This window comes from Moschus berezovskii, chromosome 11, assembly GCF_049115385.1.
Source record: "Moschus berezovskii isolate FMDL1 chromosome 11, NW_MosBer_1.0, whole genome shotgun sequence".
Lineage (NCBI taxonomy): Eukaryota > Metazoa > Chordata > Mammalia > Artiodactyla > Moschidae > Moschus > Moschus berezovskii.
Window position 1 is genome coordinate 39,304,529 of NC_142470.1, and position 22,213 is coordinate 39,326,741.

Sequence of the window (22,213 nt, forward strand, 5' to 3'; positions counted from 1 at the left end):
GTCTGATTGCCGCTGGAAGTCAGTAGGGCTAGAGCTCAGTAAGTGAGGAGTAGAGTGCAGGAGATGAGACTAGATAGGAGGCTGATGGCTAGGGCACAGAGGGTCTTCAGAACAATGGATTTTGCTGTTTGTTGGAAAGCCATTGGAACATTTTGCATAGGGAGTGACGTGATCTAACTTCTGCTTTGAATGGATCATTTTGGCTAGATTGTACAGAAGGAAGACTGGATACAGGGCCACCAGTTAGGATTTTGTTTAGTAGTCCAGTGTAGAGTTGATGGTCAGAGTGATAGGAATAGAGTGAGGAGGTGTCTGTAGTACCTCACACAGGGTAAGTTCTCTGTAAATGTTCAGTTCAGTTCAGTTCAGTCGCTCAGTCGTGTCCGACTCTCCGCGACCCCATGAATCACAGCACGCCAGGCCTCCCTGTCCATCACCAACTCCTATTTGTAACAGGTGCATTGAGAGCTTTAAGGAGTGACTGGGGAGGGTTGGGAGATGAGGATGGAAAGGGGATAGAAAGGTAGGTGGGGGCCAGATGGTGAAGAGCCTTGTATATCGTGAAAAGGTGTTGGGGCTTTATCTTGTGAGAAAATAGTTTTTGAGTTGTGTGTTAGAATTTGAGAATCTATAAATCCCTGACCAGGTTTAGGATGATTCATATGGGTAATTAGGGATGCAAACCACATTTTAAGTAATTGGAAGTCTATTCAAGGATTTTAAGCATTGTTTCTTGATCAGATTTGTATTTTAGAATGACCTTTGATTAGCCAGGATAAAACCCACAAAGACTGTATATTAAATTGCATGGACTTTCCTGTTCACACTTCTCAGCAGTTTGCTCTTAATTTCGACCTAATTTGATAAGCTTTGTTATCTGCTTCCTTAGCCAAATGAATTTTGTATGTAGGCAATTAAAAGGGGACATTCTTAGTATATACTAGAACTCTTTTTTTCTTTCTTTCCCCTGGAAGAAGCAAAAAGAGTTCATAGGGAGAAGGAATTAGAGTACCTGCTTTTTAAAACAGAGGAACACCAGCCTGTAACCTCATGCTTTCATAGTGTTTCTTTGTTCTCACGGACTGTTCGTTGAATTTGGAAACTCTTCATAATTGCAGTTTATGGTGTGAGATACAGGCCATTCACTGGGGACCAAAAAGCAGTGTGGTCATAAGGTTGTGTGGCACTGAGAAAATGAATTTTTTTTAACATGATACTGATACTAATTTTTTTTTCAAAGAAAGGATTCAATAAGATTTTTAAAGATCACATTAACTATTTTTGACCATAAATTTGAGAATTTTCAAATTTGTAGAAAAATTGAAAGAATAGTACACTAATCACCCATATACTTCATCTGTTTTTACCAGTTGTCAACATTTTGTCACATTTGCTTTATCTCTTTGTACACACTTTTGGGGTTGTTATTGGAACTATTTACCCTAAATATTTCAGCTGCATTAACTCCTCTAAGTCTTTTAATTACTATTTGAATAAGCCTGATCTTCAGTTTTAATAATTGTATATTCCAGGTGTAAGATTGTAATAATTTAAATACAGCTTATAGCATTATCCCTACAGTTTGATTTAATATTGGAATTTTTTATTTTATCTTCTTCAGAACAACAAGATATGGATTTGGATATAGAATTTGATGTACACCTTGGAATAGCTCATACCCGTTGGGCAACGCATGGTGAACCGAATCCTGTCAATAGCCATCCCCAGCGGTCTGATAAAAATAATGGTATGGATGGATTGTATACAGTGAAATGTTTGTATTTTGGAAGCCAGTAGGTAGCATATAGATACATATATCACAGATAATTGGATATCATAGGAATTAATCTGTAGTTATGTAAGTGTGTGTTTCTAAAAAGTAAGGACCTAGCAGATTGATTTGTCTCCTAAGAGACTCTCCTTTTCTCTCCTTTCTTCCTTGCAGTTTACTCTGTACTATTGAGTTTCCTACAGTCTAAATCTTGGTAATGGCATGCATCCTGTGGTATCATTTCACATGATTCATGATTCTCTATGTCTAAATACTTCGATAAAGAGAAGCTTCTCCATGTTAACAGATTGATTGCCCAGATGTACAGATTGTCTAGGAAAGGCAGGATAAATGTTTAATTTTCCTCCCTTTATTTACTATTTTTCAAATGAAGTGGTTCTAATGGTCCAAGATGAGCAGATTTCTTCATTGTTGTTATAAATTCATGGATTTAAAGTATTTTGTTTCAAAACACTGAAGTAGTTATCTATATTGATGCACAAAATTTCCCATCTTTAGTCACTGGGAGCTTCTTCAGGTTGACTCCTGAGTACTTTTGATATGATCCAAGTAGGTACAGTAGTCTTTTGTTATTTTGGTAGTTGATGATATTGCAGGTTTTTCTTATCCTGCCCCAAACTTGAAATCAGCCAGTTCTCTAAGGAACCCTACTTCCTTTCAGTGGAAATAATAAAGACTCTTAAGTCTGGGTATCACAGTGGCCGTGGTGGTGGATGTGGACCAGATGCTGGAAGTAGGGGTACCACTTACAGTGAGAGGGGTGCTGGCATACAGTGAGAGCTGTGGCCTGAGGGAGTGGCCGTGGCAACCAGTGAAACAAGCACTGTCTATTCCCTCTTCTCCTGGGGCCTTGTTACTCCCCTCTGCCAGCTGCAGTGGGTGAGCACCTTTGCTGCAGGAAAGGAGAAGGAATGCATTGAAAGAAAGCATTGAAGACGACCACCAAAGGAGTAGTAGAAACCCTGTCTTTCATAACTCCTGGGACACAGAGTCTTCCAGCAGTGTTAGTGGTGGGAGCAGCAATAGCAACAGCATCAGTAACCTAGATAGGGCCAGTGGGCTTGAAAGAAGCTTAAACCACCTCATTGCCAGTCCAGCCCACAGCATCCCCAGCCTGTGCCGAGCAGTCAGTCCATGCTGTGCCAAGGCCCTTACTTCCACATCAGCCAGACCCTGGAGGAGGCCCGCTTTCATAGCCAACAGCACTGAGAATGGCTTCCCATGTCATATGCCAGCAGTTTCTTGCCTTCCATGAAGGAACAGTTCTGTGCATGTTTGATATTTCAACTTATAGTGTTTTAAAAAGTTGCACAAAACAATGCCTGTTGGTTTTTCAATCAGTATTTGAAATAACAGGTTAATAGGCAGTTGTTTACTTGTGGTTTTGCTGCACTATTATGATTTCAGAAAGATTTTGAAGCAATTTTTTATAGGATGCTTTTGAGTGTGGGTATCAGGGTAACTGTAGGAGGAAATCTCATCTGCATGTTGAATCCATAGTTTGTCCAGTTCAGATTGGTTTCTATATAGACCTGTAAGTTAGAAATTCTACTTTATGTAAAAAAGGCCTTTAAAAAATGTGAGAGCTTCAATTTTTATAATTCAGTACACTAGAAAAGGGGGTGCTTCCCAGATGGCACTAGTGGTAAAGAACCCACGTGCCGATGCAGATAGACGTAAGAGACATGGGTTCGATCCCTGGATGGGGAAGATCCCCTGGAGGAGGGCATGGCAACCCACTCTAGTATTCTTGCCTGGAGAATTCCATGGACAGAGGAGCCTGGTGGGCCACAGTCCTTGGGATTGGAGAGTCAGACATGACTGAAGTGACTTAAGCACAGCACAGCAAAGTAGATAGAAAAGAGTATCTAGTTTCTAAAAAAAAAAAAACCTAAGTTTTTTCCCAGAATATAGAAAGCTTGATTTAGTTTTGCACTGAGATTAATTGCTATACTACCTCTTAGTAGCAGATGTTCTGTTGAAAGTACGCTTTCCTCTGCAGTAGGAGAATAATCAGATCCAAATTAAACTATGTAATAAGCACCCTCCCTGATAGCTGTCTTCTCTCTTTATTATATATTTGTATTTCCAGAGAGGTCTTTCAGACACTTGGATACCCAGATAACTTACTAGCATCATTCCTCCAGAATTGGCATTATTCCTCCAGAGCCTACATTCCACTGCTCAGTTCTGATAGTCGAGAAATGCGTAATGAATTTTTGTCTTACAAATTTGTCCAACAGTAGCTTATGTGATCTCATTGATAGTTCCACCTTGTAGTGTCAAGAATTAAGGCATGGGCCTCCCTGGTAGTCCAGTGGTTAAGAATTCACCTTGCAGTGCAGGGGTTACAGGTTTGATCCCTAGTCTGGGAAGTTCCCACATGCTACAGGGCAACTAAACCTGTGCGCCACAACAGCTGAGCACATGTGCTCTAGGGCCCATGTTCCATGGTAAGAGAAGACGCTGTAAGGAGAACCCTGTGCACCGCAACCAGAGAGTAGCTCCCCCTTGCTGCAACTACAGAAAAGCCTGAGCAACATGAAAACCCAGCTCGGCCAGAAAATTAAAAACAACAACAAAATCTAAAAATGAATTAAGGCATTGGTGAAGGCTGACAAAGTGTAAGCTATCTGAACTGATGTCTGAAATCACAAGTACTGTGAAATTATTGGAAAAGGACTCACTTTCTGCTTTAAGTAAGCCCCAGCAGGAACTAGAGGGCCACATTCTACCACTGAACCTGGAAAAATGGATGCAGCATAGAAACAGATGAGCAGAGGCATCTCTAGAAGAAAGTGTTTATTTAGAGACGGATTGTTCCCATGTCATTTAGTCATACTAGAGAGCCACCTGAGTTTGAATAACTTAAGGCATCTGAATCTTCTTCCTCAGTGACAAACTATCTGAATGAGGAGCCAAGATGGGTCGAGTCACCTGCTCAGGAGAGGGCTAGGGGGACAACCTGCCATTGTATGTGGAGGAAAGTGCCATAGAGTCTACCTGAGTCCTCCGGTCACTCACCCTCCTCTCCACTGTGAGTCTGCACTGCATACACAGCAGATCTGAGGAGCATGGATAGCTCTAGAAGAGAACTTTCCAAATCCTTGTGAAGATTTGAGAAGGATACGGGGGCAGAATGAGATTTTTTATGTGACAGAACTAATGGTAGAAAATGAGGGTAGACTATGTTCCTCCTTTTCATGGTTGGTTTGTTCCTCTAAACGGGTAGGGTTGAAAGGTTGGTTACTTGAAGTAGAAATGTAGAGTTGTGAGGGAATGGTTCACAGGCCTGTGCTTATGGAGTAGATGGTTTGTGTTAACATTTTTTTTTTTTTTTTTACTACCACCTCCCAAGTTCTAAAATCTGTTTGACAAGGATTTTAAATCTTAATGCGTTTGATGACAGGGAGTACGGAAAGGATACATTACTAATATTTTTTCTAACAAAAAAGCAAACAACTGAGTACTTTAAGAAGACAAGCTGTCTGAGCTCTCAGACACACGTGTATACAACGCAATTCAGAAATTCCCAGGAGGACCCCTGCAGGCTTAATGGATGGCAGCCTACTGAAACGTGTATTAACATGAACATGGAAAACTCAAGAAAACACATTTTTAAAAATTTCCTACCCAGCTGAAAGAAATGAAAGATGAAACCATCACTGAAACAGCACAGTTTTTTCCCCAAATAAGTGCAGTTTTATAAAGTGCTAGGCTGGCAATTAATTCTTTAAATTTTAAACTTTATTCTTTGAATATTCTGTTAAACACAAGAAATCATCTGCATCCCATCCTGCTTATTTTCTGCAGTCTTGGAAGCCTGAGATACATTTCTGTTATGAGGCTTCTTGATAGTAAATGGGCACCTTTTAAAACTTCTGTTAATTCAAGCTACTAACACTGTGTTCTTATATATTTGTGCTCCGCCCCCCCCAAAAAAAGACTATAAACCAGGGAAGTGCTTATTGCACCTAGGCCTTTTCAGTGGGCAGAGCTAATAGATAGACACACACACACACGTGTGTGTGTATGTCCATGTGTGTATGTATAAATTTAAAGAGAAAATGCAGATTTTTTACACTAATGCTTCCAATTCAAATTCAGGGCTATACGGTTTTTATTTTACCTCATTGATTTATATGTTTCCTGTCAATAGCAGTTAAAAACTTAATTCTTAACACCAGCAGCATACTTATATGATCTATCAAATGATATATGTACAACAGAATGATAATGCCAACACTGCCACAGCAGTATATTTATTGTTTTCTGTTAATTTCTTCTGTACTTAAGGGATCTCTCTTTAGGGACGTGTAATCAAATTACTGTATTTTGGAGTCACTTGGACTAATCCTGCTGTACGTGGTTGTGCTGCTAGCTGGGTACAGCATTCTGTTACTGTATTTTATTTTGAATTTTAAGGATTGATTTTCTTAAACAGTTTTTATTTAAAATATTTGCATAGTTCTCTGAGATCACACCTATAAAAAAGACATACTAAAATAAGTCTAACTTCTGTCTTATTTCCTCTTCCGTATTTCATCTCTTCCTATGTATAAGCATTTAACAAAATTTTTAGTGTCTGTTCTTCCATGGTTTTTAAAAATAAGTGAATACATACATATGTGTGTATGTATAAATATGCATATGTATGTGTGTATATATATCCCTTTGAGGTAAGATTTTGTAATTTAATTCAGAAGCCACCTTTTTTAGGTTTTTCATACTTCACATAATTACTGGATTGGATTAGAAAGCTAACTACTGAAATTTTTAACACTGACAATCTTTATAAAAGATTCCTGAAAATGTATATCTATAATAATATTTTGAGATTTTGGCTTAAACTTCAGGCTTTACATCGGCTATTTATGATTCTCTGTGTTCTAGCATTAAAATTTTTAAAAAGTTTTTATAGTAGTAGTTTGTGGTATCTTAATCTAGTGACATGTTTATCATTTGGTTTGTAGTGCATTCAGTTCAAGCTCATTTAATGTAAGACCAGAATATTAGATCTTTAAATATATTTTCGTATCAAATGTTATCAAAATAAAATTTTGATAATTTGATTAAAAGTGAATTTAGTAGTAATTTCTCTCCTGACTTAAATGAACTTTGAATAATAAATCCACAGTAGTAGTCTTTACATACACTTTTAAGTGGCTAAAAATAATGTTGTCAACTCTTGATATCACATTTTTAACATTTTTGAAAGTTATTTAATCAAAAATATGAATAAAAATTATCCCACTGTCATCTGTATTTAATCTTGGAATTTTCTGGACCTCAGGTAAATAAACTATAGAACTGAATAACTTTTTTTCTTGCTAAGTTCTATAACTTCAGTTTTGAACTCATTTAGTGTAAACTGGATAAAGCCTTTCTCTTTAAACTTTGGATTGTTTTATGTATAAGAGTGAATGAACAAAGAAGTGAGAATATGGTTAGTTCAACCCTTTCATTTTGCAAATGGAAGAAACTGGCCCAGGGAACACGATTCTTTTGCGTGATGACATTGGACTGGTATTTTAGCCACAGCTGAAGTTGATGCCTCTAAACTCCAGTTTTTTCTATTAATCTGCTATACCCACTTCTAAGCACTGTGTGCTTTTACACATGGACTGTGCTGCTGATCTACCTGAAGGTAATCTGATGATGAAAACTGGATAATGCTTGATTACACCTGGAAGTACAGTATGTTACAAATTTTTTGACATGAGAAAAAATCTATAAATAGTAATGGCAATTTATTGTGTTTATTAGACCTATAATTTTTTGGTCATCAGTGATTTTATCTCTTTTTAGAATTTATTGTTATTCACAATGGAATCATCACCAACTACAAGGACTTGAAAAAGTTTCTGGTAAGTAAAGTGACCTAAAAAGACCACCAGTCTTTGAGAATATTTCTAATGACAGCATTGAGGTTGTTTGGGATGTGCAGTAAATCCTATCTAGGTATGATTAAATAATTCCTATGACAGTTACAGGGTATGGTAGTTTATTGGACTTTTCTTTGTTGACAGTGGAACTTTTTTGTTTCTTATATGAAAAAATTATTTGGCTTTATTATAGATGACCCAAAAGCTTCAATGAAATTGGAATTTGGAAGGGTCTCTTTTGCATTGTGAGGGACCTTGTTTGTCATTTTTAAAAGTTTCTAGAGTGTCAGAAGACTTAAGACAGATTGAATGAAGGCTCTATGCCCTAAATAGCCATATACTACATAGTCATGATAACGATGACAACCTTTATTAGTGATTTAGCAGAGCTGTTCAGTTCAACTTTTCTGCAATGATGGAAATTTTCTATACATGTACTGTCCCAGAATGGTAGCCACTGTCCATGTGTGGCTGTGGAGCTGGGATGAATGAAGAACTAAATTTGAAATTTTATTTCACTGTAAATGTAAACAGCCGCATATAGCTAATGGCTATTGGATCGGATAGTGAAATATCATCATTAAAGAAAGAATCATTATGTTGATAATAAAATCAATGTTTTATGAATGTTATATATTTCATTATATTTTAATTATTTTAAAATTTATTTAATTAATATATGGCATATATAGATTTGTATAATTATAAGTATTATATTTGTTCACAGAGAATACCTTACTATTTTGGGTTCCACATAATTAGATGGTGACCTTAATTTTGAACAGTAGGTATAATTGGGTGTATGGTGGTCAAAAAAAGACTAGAAGTTGGCTAAAGAGATTTTTGAGGAAAAAAATTAGGTAGAAAAGATTTAGATACTATGAATACTTCTTTAAATGTGTCCATTTTTTTTCCTTTCTAATTATAGGAAAGTAAAGGCTATGACTTTGAGTCTGAAACAGACACAGAGACAATTGCCAAGCTTGTTAAGTACATGTATGACAATCGGGAAAGTCAAGATACAAGTTTTACTACATTGGTGGAGAGAGTCATCCAACAATTGGTATTAAACCACACTTTTAAAGATAGTTATTGCCAATATTAATCAAAATAAACTTAAAATATGATAAGTAGGAACTAGCTAATTTTTCAAGTATTTTTTGCTTTTATTCCTCCTTATTTACAAACCTATTCAATTTGAGATTGCATCCAAGTACTGCATTTCAGACTCTCTTGTTGACCGTGATGGCTACTCCATTTCTTCTAAGGGATTCCTGCCCACAGTAGTAGATATAATGGTCATCTGAGTTAAATTCACCCATTTTGAGACTGCTGCTTTAATGATTTTACTTCTTTCACTATAATTTAGTGTCATGGGAATGAAAAATAGTCTAAATGTAAAGAGTTTGTCTAAAAACTGTGCATACTCATACACAAACCCATACATACCACATACAAGCATGTATACAGTACATAATTTGGGGATTCATCACTTTCTCACTTCCTGCTCATTCAAGTGTTCTTTGCAGTCAATAACTTAGCACAAGGTAGCTTTGGTGAAATACACACTTATTATTCTGAAATAATGTCTGCATGTCTCCCAGCCAGTACAGTCAATTAATTTTTCCTTATGGAGACTTTTACTTGGCACTGTACCTTTTCAGAAAAATATTTCCCATCCCAAGAGAAAAGTGGTATTTTTTAAAAAATTTCATCCCAATTGTCCTACTTTAAAGATATCAAAGACACATAAAGGTCCAAATACATAGTGACTTCCATCCCACCCTTCTACCCCCACAACTCTAGCTTTCCCATTTGAAAGCTCTTTCAGTTCAGTCACTCAGTCGTGTCCAACTCTTTGTGACCCCCTTGAATCACAGCACGCCAGGCCTCCCTGTCCATCACCAACTCCCGGAGTTCACTCAAACTCATGTCCATCGAGTCGGTGATTCCATCCAGCCATCTCACTCTCTGTTGTCCCCTTCTCCTCCCGCCCCCAATCTTTCCCAGTATCAGAGTCATTTCCAGTGAGTCAATTCTTCGCATGAGGTGGCCAAAATATAGGAGTTTCAGCTTTAGCATCAGTCCTTCCAATGAACACCCAGGACTGATCTCCTTTAGAATGAACTGGTTGGATCTCCTTGCAGTCCAAGAGACTCTCAAGAGTCTTCTCCAGCACCACAGTTCAAAAGCATCAATTCTTCGGCGATCAGCTTTCTTCACAGTCCAACTCTCACATCCATACATGACCACTGGAAAAACCATAGCCTTGACTAGACGGACCTTGGTTGGCAAAGTGATGTCTCTGCTTTTTAATATGCTATCTAGGTTGGTCATAACTTTCCTTCCAAGGAGTAAGCATCTTTTAATTTCATGGCTGCAATCAGCATCCACAGTGATTTTGGAGCCCAAAAAAATAAAGTCTGACACTGTTTCCACTGTTTTCCTCATCTATTTCCCATGAAGTGATGGGACCAGATGCCATGACCTTTGTTTTCTGAATGTTGAGCTTCAAGCCAACCTTTTCACTCTCCTCTTTCACTTTCATCAAGAGGCTTTTTAGTTCCTCTTCACTCTCTGCCATAAGGGTAGTGTCATCTGCATATCTGAGATTATTGATATTTCTCCTGGCAATCTTGATTCCAGCTTGTGCTTCTTCCAGCCCAGTGTTCCTCATGATGTACTCTGCATATAAGTTAAATAAGCAGGGTAACAATATACAACCTTGACGTACTCCGTTTCCTATTTGGAACCAGTCTGTTGTTCCATGTCCAGTTCTAACTGTTGCTTTCTGACCTGCATACAGGTTTCTCAAGAGGCAGGTCAGGTGGTCTGGTATTCCTATCTCTTTCAGAATTTTCCACAGTTTGTTGTGATCCACACAGTCAAAGGCTTTGGCATAGTCAATGAAGCAGAAATAGATGTTTTTCTGGAACTCTCTTGCTTTCTCCATGATCCAGCAGATGTTGGCAATTGCTTCTGCCTTTTCTAAAACCTGCTTGAACATCTGGAAGTTCACGGTTCACATATTGCTGAAGCCTGGCTTGGAGAATTTTGAGCATGACTTCACTAGCATGTGAGATGAGTACAATTGTGCGGTAGTTTGAGCATTCTTTGGCATTGCCTTTGGGATTGGAATGAAGACTGACCTTTTCCAGTCCTATAGAGATGCTCTATACGGTTAGCAAAAACAAGACCAGGAGCTGACTGTGGCTCAGATCATGAACTCCTTATTGCCAAATTCAGACTTAAATTGAAGAAAGTAGGGAAAACCACTAGACCATTCAGATATGACCTAAATCAAATCCCTATGATTATACAGTGGAAGTGAGAAATATATTTAAGGGACTAGATCTGATAGAGTGCCTGATGAACTACGGACGGAGGTTCCTGACATTTTACAGGAGACAAGGACCAAGACCATCCCCATGGAAAAGAAATGCAAAAAAGCAAAATGGCTGTCTGAGGAGGCCTTACAAATAGCTGTGAAAAGAAGAGAAGCGAAAAGCAAAGGAGAAAAGGAAAGATATAAGCATCTGAATGCAGAGTTCCAAAGAATAGCAAGGAGAGATAAGAAAGCCTTCCGCAGCAATCAAGGCAAGGAAATAGAGGAAAACAACAGAATAGGAAAAACAAGAGATCTCTTCAAGAAAATTAGAGATTCCAAGGGAACATTTCATGCAAAGATGGGCTCGATAAAGGACAGAAATGGTATGGACCTAACAGAAGCAGAAGATATTAAGAAGAGGTGGCAAGAATACACAGAAGAACTGTACAAAAAAGATCTTCACGACCAAGATAATCACGATGGCGTGATCACTGACCTAGAGCCAGACATCTTGGAATATGAAGTCAAGTGGGCCTTAGAAAGCATCACTACGAACAAAGCTAGTGGAGGTGATGGAATTCCAGTTGAGCTATTTCAAATCCTGAAAGATGATGCTGTGAAAGTGCTGCACTCAATATGCCAGCAAATTTGAAAGCTCTTTACTTCTCTGTAAAGGTCCAACCGTTTCTCCCATCTCCACCCAAATCTTATGGTGTCTGCAGCAAAAGGAATGAGGAAGATAGAGAAGGTAGAGGACTGTTCCTTCCCTTTACTCAAGGCAGAGTGGTGTGCTTTCTCAGCCTTTTTTTGTTTCTCCTCATTGTATAACCCAGATTCTTCCGTTCCTTCCCTCTCCTACCTTATGTTCCTCCTTTATTCATTCTTGATTTCCTTAGACCCTATCTCTGAGGAGTTTGGGTTGAGGGGGTGGTATGGTGTTCATGTTAATAATTATGATTGTGTGTGTATATGTCTCAATATCAACGATTGCAAAGAGTCAGACATGACTGAAGTGACTTAGCACAGCACACACAGCACATCAAGTTCAAAAAGAATGAAAGTTAATAGTGATGTAAAATTGCTGGGCTAGAGAATGGGTTTTGAATACAGAGCTTAGTATCTCTTCTGACTCTGCCCTTCCTTTACTAATGCATAGTATGGGACACATGAGAAGTGCTGGTAGCATGTACAAAGGTGACTTTCATAATGCTCTGTTTTGGAACTGTTATCTGTTGATCCTATTTTAAGAGTGGGCTTGTTTAAAAAGTGAATATTGGATACATCCAAGCTGGAATAAATGTCTGCCTGAAATTTAGGCTAATTTATAAAGTAGTTGAAAAGAGCAGTGTGTGAACTGAAACTTTCTGTGCTGAAGCCAGTATATTTTAGGCATTTCTCATTTAACAGTTGATTATAATACATATTGCTAATGCAATTTTTTTTCCCTCCATAGGAAGGTGCTTTTGCACTTGTATTTAAAAGTGTCCATTTTCCTGGCCAAGCGGTTGGCACAAGGTATATATAGATTTAATAATGACTAATATTTATATGTATTTTGAAACTTTTGAATTATAAGCTTATTCTCTTTGCAGTATAAATGATCCTTCACTATAATGGCTCTGCCTTTTCTAGAGATATTTGTGAGAATCATCCCTTGGTATCCATGAGGGACTGGTTCTAGAAATGTGAATACCAAAACCCATGGATGCTCAAGTCCCCTATATAAAGTGGTGTGGCATTTGTGTATAACCTGTACACATATCCTGTACACTTAAAAGCATCTCTCGATTACTTCCATACCTAATATGATGCAAATCTTATGTACATAATTGTAAATCTAATGTATATACTACCAGTGTGTAAAAATGTTGCCAGTGTATGGCAAATTCAAGTTTTGCTTTTTTGGAACTTTCTAGAATTTTTTTTCCCTGAATATTTTTAATCCACAGTTAGGTTGAATCTGCAGATGTGGAGCCCATGCATATGGAGGTCAACTGTATTTTTTTTTCACGTGTCTTATCTGTTGTTTTACTATTCTACCATGTGACAGAATCCCTTAACAAAGCAAAACCATTCTGGCATTTGTAATTTGCCTTTTGTCTGCAGTGGGGTACCATTGTTACTTTTTTAATTTGGAGGTTGCGTATTCTATACAATATCCATAGTTTTGGAACTAAATATTCTAGACAGAGTCCTAGATGATTGTACGATTATTGCTTCTGCTGGGATATTCAAGCCTAAGCGTTAAGTCCTTTTGAGAACAGTGTGGAGGCCAAAGACTTGGTAAGAGAGAGCAGTCTTTAAAAAGTCAGAGGAACTAAGGATAAACTGCTGAATGTTCATATATTGTTCATCTATGAAAAGAAAGTTTCCATTTAATGTTAAAAATTAGAAACTTTTTAATGCATCATCATAGAACAGGGGTCTGCAAACCTTTTCTGTAATAAGGCAAGCGTGCTCAGTTTCTTCAGTTATGTCCAACTCTTTGTGACCCTGTGGACAGTAGCCTCCCAGGTTTCTCTGTCCATGGAATTCTCCAGGCAGAAATACTGGGGTAGGTTGCCGTTCCCTCATCCAGGGAATCTTACAGACCCAGGGATGGAACCTGCTTCTCCTGCATCTCCTGCAATGCAGGCAGATTCTTTACCCAGTGAACCACCTGGGTAGCCCTTTCTGTAACAGGCCAGATAGTAAATATTTTAGACTTTCTTGGCCATGTCATGTCACTTCTGTGGCAGCTATTCAGTTTGCTGTTGTAGTGTGAAAGCAACCGTAGAAACAAGTAGAAGAATGGGCGTGGCCATGTTGCAGTAAAAATAGACAAATCTGGCTGTGGTCATAGTTTGCTGACCTTTGAATATTTTTTAAAAACTCATTCTTTTGTTATATCTGAAGTCGACCTCAGAGGGAGAATTTAGCCATTATTTGAATAGCATTCCCTCATCATATTTACATTTTGTATCATACATTTGTATCATTACATTTTGCATTATTTATAAAAATGGTTTAATTCTGTTTAATTTTGTACTAACAGACGAGGAAGCCCTCTGTTGATTGGTGTACGAAGTGAGCATAAACTGTCTACTGATCACATTCCAATTCTCTACAGAACAGGTAAAAACTATTCCTGTATTATGGCATGGGGAAAATGTATAAATTGAGTGCAGTAGATATAAAGACTTGTTTTCCATAAATTGATTAAATGCCCATTTGATCAGATCTACTCATATGTATAGTTCTGTCTAGACATGAAAAGGATTTGTTTTTGTGATTTCTCTGACGAGTAGAATTTTTTTCTGTTGTATATCCTTAGCTAGGACTCAGATTGGATCAAAATTCACACGGTGGGGATCACAGGGAGAAAGAGGTGGGAAATGCACTCTGCATGGATGGGGAGGAATCTTTATCCTCTTTTGTTCATTCTTTACTAATTCTTTGTTCTTGGAGTGAATGAATGTGCTGGGCCTCTAAAAAATGTGCTTATTTTATGGGGAAACATATTTTGACCTTATTTTTCTAATTTGCAGAGTATATTTTGTCTGTCTGCTTTTGCCATTTAGAAAACTGCTTTTAATAATTTGTTTCTTTAAGGTCTCTGAGATTTGAGAAAATGGTTGAAATTGTAACTTTTTTTCCCTTTGTTTTAAATTAAAATCATGTAGGATATATTATTATAAATAAGATGCTAAGATTAGGAAAAAAGCATTGTGTGTTAGGCTATTATAGATTGAACTCCATGGTAGTTATTTAAATAATTTAGCCAAAATGTGTTTAAATGGATTTTTTTTTATGCATGACATTTTACTTTTAGATTTACATTCGATATCTTGATTGGGTTTGTTTGAATTTATAATTTTTAAAAAACTTATGTTTGAAATTTATCTTTTCAGCCATACAAACTGGATCATTTTATTGATATAATTAGCAAAAAAATGATGTGTTCTTTTAGTTTACCTTTTTACTAAACACTTTCCAGGTAAAAGACACAGGGAGTGGTAAATTTAGGAGATTGAAACCCATATTATTGATGCATAATTCTTGGCTTCTTGAAAAAGATTTAGCAAAGTACTCTAAACCTATTCATCCTTAGATAGTGGCTGCTTTCACTATTTTATCTAGAGCAGACAGTTATTTCCTTAAATAACCTTCAAATCCGGAGGTGTTAGAATTTATTTTTCTCTTCCCCTCCAACTCTTTTTAGAAGTCAAGCTAGTCTACCAGTATAAATTTTGGATCCAGAGTTCCAGGTTTCTTTTAATGATTCTGCTTGTGTATACTTATTACTTACATGTTAACACTGTACATTGTCTTAGGCTGCTTTAGGAAGCAATAGGAAAATATTGGCTAAGATCTTAAGAGGCTGGAAGAAAACTTTATAATGAGACAGATCTTTTTGAGATCAGGGGTTGTGTTATAGTAATCCTGATTTTTCTGGCTCTTAGTAGGTAAAAGTTTTTGAAGTACAGCCTCTTGTTGAAGAGGCTGTGTACAGGGGAAAACATGGGAGTGGCTTTCAGGCATTGCTTTTTCTCCAGGTGTAACCATTGACCAAATAAAGTAGGATGATAATTGTTTTCTACTTATATCAGATGAAATAATCAATAGATGGAAGACATTTTACAGATTGTAAGAGTCATATAGATGTATGTAAGCAGTGTTCATTTAAATAGGCAGTGATACCTTTACTTCTTCTATAAGTATACCTTGTTACTTGAAGAATGAAATAACCGGTATTGGAAGAAAGAATATGGTGAAACTCAACCCCAGTAGGACATTTTATAAGCAAAGCTAGTTGTTTTTATGTAAAAAATGTAGGTGCTAGCCTATCCTTTTGCCGATTTTTTAATTTACTTTTTCACATACAGTAAAGTTCATTCTTTCTGATGTACAATTTCATGAGTTCTGTCAAACACAGTCAGTTGTATTACCACCTCCACAGTCGAGATAAAGAGCAGTTCATCCCGTATAAAGTTCCTTCAGCTGACTCTCTGTAGTCAGCCCTTGTCCCTGTAGCCAGGCTCTGGCAAACACTGACCTGCTTTATCTTTCTGTAGTGTTGTCTTCTCTGGGATGTCTTCTTATACTTATTTTTTAAAAGCATGGTGTCATTTCTACTATTGGGTATGGATGGGAAGAGCTGTTTTGTTTTCATGCCTAAATCACATCAAATAATCGTGGACTGTAGATATATGTTACTAAGAATAGTTACTACCAAGTTTTTGTACACATTGATTTTAGTGGATGGACACAGTATGAGTTCTTACAAGTGTATTTATAGTATTCTTGGGCCATTGTGTCCATTGGTTATAAGGTCTACTGTGTCCTGATCTTTGAGAAAGGTGCTTTTTTGTCTCTGAGAATTTATATATATAGTCTTAATAGTCGGAGAAGGCAATGGCAAGCCACTCCAGTGTTCTTGCCTGGAGAATCCCAGGGACGGGAGAGCCTGGTGGGCTTCCGTCATTGGGGTCACACAGAGTCGGACACGACTGAAGTGACTTAGCAGTAGCAGCAGCAGTAGCAGCAGTCTTAATAGTATTTTCTGTGTTTGGCTGATTGGTCAAACTTCATTATACCTTCCAGTTTTGACTTTAGTCAAAGAAGAAAAAGAAATTCTTCACCAGTAGCTTGAGATGCCAGAATTCTAAAGTGCTAGAATTAAAAGATGTTACCATTACAAAAGGACTACACTTTATCCTGACTTAAAAGAAATGTAAGAAAATCCAGTTTTAAGAAAGGAGAGGTTCTGGGTTTATAGTTCCAGTACTTAGCAGCACCTGCCTTGTATGGTATACTATAGTTAGAAAGTATCATTGTTTTGTTTTTAAATCAGAATTAGTATAGCCTGAACTTTGATTTGTTACTTAACCTTTAAAATCTGAGAAGTTTTATTTGGAGGTAATAAAAATATGCCACTAGCCTTCATTTTATTTTTCATTGCATAATTTTCATATTTTTAATGTAATTTTAATGCTTAAGTGCACAAATTTATATGTATTAATTCCATTAAGTTTTGTTTAAAGTTAAAATTAGGCTATGCATACATTTAAAAAGTTAGTGACGTCATTTGCCTCTGACTTGGAAAAGCAATATTACATTAAAAAATGCGTAACCAGCACTGCGTGCGCCACGCTGTCTGACAGCTGCTCTTTCACTGTGCCCTTTGTTCTCGTCGGCTCATTGCATGGAAGTAGGTGACCTACCTGGCATTGAAAAGTTGCTGGAGTTATTTTGCATTGCTATGGTTTTTTGTTGATTTTGTAGAAAGTTGTGTATATTTATAAATCAGCCATGGTTTTCTACGTGTTGCTGATTCCTTTAACTCCATGCTCTAGGCAAAGATAAGAAAGGAAGCTGCAATCTCTCCCGTGTGGACAGCACAACTTGCCTTTTCCCTGTTGAAGAAAAAGCAGTGGAATATTACTTTGCTTCTGATGCAAGGTGAGCGTCACTGGTTGATATAGAGAGAATTTTTAGTAAAGCTTCTTATGCTGCAGGAAAACAAAAAGTCATTTTGTATAAATCTAGTCATGCTGTATAGAAGAACTTTGTTAATTAAGGTTGTGAAGGTGATCATTCTGGGGTCCTAGAATGTCTTTTCTCTCAATTCAGAGTATGTAGGTCCATCTACAAAGAGATAATGGTCCTTGAGACTTGTTCTGATATATTTAATTTGAGCTCATGTATTTGTTTGTCTCTTTCTTTTAGAGCTATAACCCAGGTTTTATAGGGAGAAGAGATTTTATTTAGTTTTACCTTTCTTTTTTAACTTTTTATTTTGGATTGTGGTATAGCCAATTAGCAATTTTGTGATAGTTTCAGGTGAATAGTGAAGGAACTCGGTCACATATGTATCCATCCTCTCCCAGACTTCCCTGGGAGGAGAGATTTTTAGATTGGAGAGTAGAATGGCTCAGCATCATACCAACGATAGTATAATTGCTTACCTAGATTGTAGTTTTAATTCAGTGTGGACACATCTTTTTGATTGAAAAATAACTGGCAGCAAAATCACTTATATAGGAAATAGTATGAGACATTTTGAGAGAAAATGCAGTAGGATGCTTGGAGGCATTTATAAATGAAATTTAAATAGTAATGAGGGTAAAATGAAATCACCTAAATTGCCAGCAGGTGTTTGAGTCATTCATTGTGCCTGAAAGTAAGGGGATCTAAAAATGAATATTCATGCAGGTTAGGACTGCCAGGGGTGTATTATCTCAGTGGGAAAGCAAGCTTCACTATTTTCTGAATTTTACAGGTGTGTAGGGTATGTAGTCAGTGCTGAGATGTGTCATTGCTGTCATTAAGTAGGCTTGTTACAGAGTTGACAGTTTTGGCTTAAGTAAGCTGGAAGTTATGAAAGCATTTCAACATTTTTTCTTTCACTCATACATTCATATTGAACACTCCAGCAAAGTAATGTACTGGGCTCAGGAGACAATGGTGAGTAAAAATAAAAATATTACTTGTCCTTAAGGATCTCTTCCTTAATGGGGGAAGACAGATTTTAGTCAGTAGTCACCAAGTATAGAATTCCAGTTGTGACAGGAGCTACAGAATGCTTGTGATAGTTGATTTAACTTTCCTACTGGTACACTTCTTTAAGAGAGTGATGTTTGATCTGAGACTTAAGGAGATACTAGGAGTTAACTCTGTGAAGAGGTGGAGGGGAAGAACATTCATTCTCTGCAGATGGATCAGCCTGTGAGAGCTAGAACGGGTGTGAGTGTGGCTGGAGTAGAGAGAGGAAGTTTGGTGGGAGATGAGGCCAGAGAAAGAGTTAGGGGTTGTGGTAAAGGCATTTTGCTATTTTCCTGAGAACTAAAGGGAAGGTGTCAGCTGGTTTATTGGGTGAGGGAGAAATCTTGGTTAGAATTGACCTTCGATACACGTTTTGGCAGAAATGGAGAGTGGATGGAAGGAGGTTAGAGGGAACAGGGGTGGAAGTTAGGAGGTTGCTGCAGTAGTCCTGTGAGGGCTGGTGGTAGCTTGAACTGGTTTGTGGTGGTGGACACAGAGAGGAACTCTGGGAAATATTTAGGAGTTAAAATTGGAGATGGGTAGGATGAGACGGAAATAACCATGCCTTCTGATCTGATCTCATCAAATTTGGCTTTGGTTGTTAGACTGAGGTGTTTTTTTTTCATGGTCTGCATTGATCTCCCCCTCCTTCATTTCTCTGTAAAGAATAGCATTGATAACCAGAAATGTATCAGAGATACTGCCAGAAGCAACTTTGTATTTAAACTTGGTCCTTTTGTTCTAAGATAGTTATATTTATAATAATCATCCTAGATTATTGATTGTTCTGTCTCATGGAACATTTTGCAGTGCTGTCATCGAACACACCAATCGTGTCATCTTTCTTGAGGACGACGATGTCGCTGCAGTGGTAGATGGCCGTCTTTCTATCCATCGAATTAAACGGACTGCAGGAGATCACCCTGGACGAGCTGTGCAGACCCTCCAGATGGAACTCCAGCAGATCATGAAGGGTGAACGTTTTTGTCCTGTTATAGCTCAGTGTCCTTGATGGAAAGGATACATCCTCCCTTCTGCCCTGGTATAGGAAGGAATCTGATAACACAGCATAGTGAAGGGTTCACACCAGAAAGGGGGATGATTCTTTGGAGAAAGTGTCTGCTCATTTGACCATATTCTGCTACCAACTAATTCATGGTTTGTTGTTTCTCACATTAAAAAAGAAATCAATCATTTAAATAGTACAGGGAAGCCTGGCATGCTACAGTCCATGGGGTCACAAACATCAGACACGACTGAGTGACTGAACTGATATTTTTAAGATGCTTTATAAGCAAAGTTTGTGTTCTCTTCTTTATTCCTCTCTTCTCTTTGTGCTTCAGTTTTCTCATATATGAAGTGGAGATCATAGGACTTACCTCACTAAGGTTGTTTTGGGGATTAGCCCTGATAACAGTGTCTGACTTAGTGAGCTCTACATAATGTTTGTTACTATTAACTATTGTGATTATGGTGATAGTGGTTTTTATAGTTCTTTCTGATGGGGTTGCAGTGATAAACAAGCTAAAGTTTATTGCATAATGGCTATATATGTCAAGTCTTTACTATATTAACCCATACTACCACACTATGAAGTAGCTGCTAGAATAGATTTAACTGGTTAAGGAGTTTCCTAGAGCCTCTTAGATAATAACGACAGAACCATTATTTGAATCTAGATCTGACTCTAAATCTTAAGCTTGTCCCCCTCCCCTGTTTTGCTGTAATTGCATATTTTAGGTATAAAGTTAATATAAGCATTTTTTCTCCATATTTGCTTATTTTTCTTCCCATAGGGTAAAGTGTCATAAATGAATATTGTTGTCTACTGCACTTTGTTTAATTTCATTTATTAAGGTTATATTGAAGGAGATAGACTTTTAGTTGAATACAAATTTCCTATCCTTTGGCTTGTTAATTTTTTTTTTAATGATACAATTTATATTACTTTAGGCAACTTCAGTTCCTTTATGCAGAAGGAAATTTTTGAACAGCCAGAGTCAGTTGTGAACACAATGAGAGGAAGAGTCAACTTTGATGACTATACTGGTAATTACATATGAACTATGTTATTATTTCAGAGTCTCATGGGGGTTGACATTGACAGCCTTATTAGAGTTCATTGTCCTTAGAGCCTTATAGAATAACTATGGCTGCCAGCTATCAATGGAGCCCAGTCCTCTTTTAAAGGTCCTTCAGTGTGTGATTCCACTGATACGAGGTTATATCTAAATTATCCTTAGGGGCTGAGGAGAGGAGGGAATGAGGATTTTTAGTGTTTAGTGGATATATATCTAAGTTAGATTTGTAGAGACAGAAGGTAGACTAGTGGTTAGCAGAGGCTGAGGAGCAGAGAGAATGGGATTTAGTGTTTAATGGATGCAGAACTTCAGTTTGGGATGATGAAAAAGTTCTGAGATGGGTGGTTGTGATGATTGTACAACAGTGTGAATGTGCTTATTGCCACTAAATTATACTCTTACAGATCATTAAAATAGTAAATTTTATGTATTTTACCACAGTGAAAATAAGGGAATAATAAGTAATAGTTGCCAGGAGCTGAAGGGATGGGGGTGGGGAATGGTGACTAACGGATATAGGTTTTTTGGAGGTGATGGAAATATAAAATTAGATAGAGGTGATGGCTGTACAACTCTGAAATACTAAATACCGCTAATCATACACTCTGAAAAGGTGAATTTTATGGTAAATGGTAGCATATCTAAAATGGTCATGAAAAATATATAAGATGGCTAGAGAGTCACATTTGAAAATTGTTGTCAGTTATGGGAGGATTTGGGCTTCCCTGGTGGCTCAGATGGTAAAGAATCTGCCTGCAATACAGGAAACCTAGGTTTGATCCCTGGGTCAGGAAGATCCCCTGGAGAAATGAATGGCTACCCACTTCAGTTTTCTTGTCTGGAGAATTCCATGGCTACAGTCCATGGAGGGTTGCAAAGAGTTGGACACGACTGAGTGACTAACACTTTCACTTTCATGGGAATATTAGGGTGATCTTCCTGGGGCAGGGAAAGATCCTTCAGTGTACCATTAGAAACATTTAACCTGCTTTCAGTTCAGAGATCTTTTATTGCGCATTTGATATTACCAGGGGCTGTTCTGAATACTGAATTCTCAGAAGAATGAGATGTGGTCCCCTTATTGGGAAGCTTACTTGTATCTGTTCAGCCTAGGTTTTTTGTCTCAGTTTATAAATGAGTGAGATGTGAACTTCCCAGAGGTTTTCAAGTGTTTGCCTAATGCCTTTTGTGGTACTTTGCCTTCCTGTGTGTGTAAGGTGGGATGATAGTGCAGCTCTGGTCTTATTTCTGAAAATTCTCTCTAGACCTTGTGTCACAGGATTTTCTGCACTTGCTAAAATGAGTTTGAGATTGACTTTCTGTGGTCATAGAAAATCAGATTTTCAGAACATTCCTTGTGACCACTTTCATAACAAGCTTTGGGCTAAACTTCTCAATGTTAGGAATCAGTTTTTGAGAGATTATGTCTAGTACACAGAAATCGTTTCCTGAGTTTGTGTGTTAAATAATAAGTGCCTTCACCTTTTTGTGATGTCCTGCTAATTGAAAGAGAATGATTTCTCTGAATAAGTGTGGTTTTTGTATACTTTATTGTCTGAGAAGCATCATACTCTTTCTCAGCTAGAGAGATTTGTTGATGGCT

General features: G+C 37.5%; 1 protein-coding gene across 3 annotated transcripts in view; it reads left to right on the forward strand.

The window, feature by feature from the left end:
- GFPT1 (glutamine--fructose-6-phosphate transaminase 1) overlaps positions 1-22,213 on the forward strand; it is a 63,879-nt gene that overhangs the window by 18,965 nt on the left and 22,701 nt on the right. For 2 of the 3 annotated variants that reach the window (XM_088841285.1, XM_088841287.1), the window contains 9 exons: positions 1,622-1,747; positions 7,601-7,659; positions 8,606-8,740; positions 12,459-12,520; positions 14,040-14,119; positions 14,319-14,372; positions 17,341-17,446; positions 19,340-19,503; positions 20,483-20,578. In XM_088841285.1, the coding sequence (XP_088697411.1) occupies positions 1,622-1,747; positions 7,601-7,659; positions 8,606-8,740; positions 12,459-12,520; positions 14,040-14,119; positions 14,319-14,372; positions 17,341-17,446; positions 19,340-19,503; positions 20,483-20,578 (882 nt within the window). The remainder of the gene's footprint in view (positions 1-1,621; positions 1,748-7,600; positions 7,660-8,605; positions 8,741-12,458; positions 12,521-14,039; positions 14,120-14,318; positions 14,373-17,340; positions 17,447-19,339; positions 19,504-20,482; positions 20,579-22,213) is intronic. The other variant, XM_088841286.1, reaches the window with a different exon arrangement.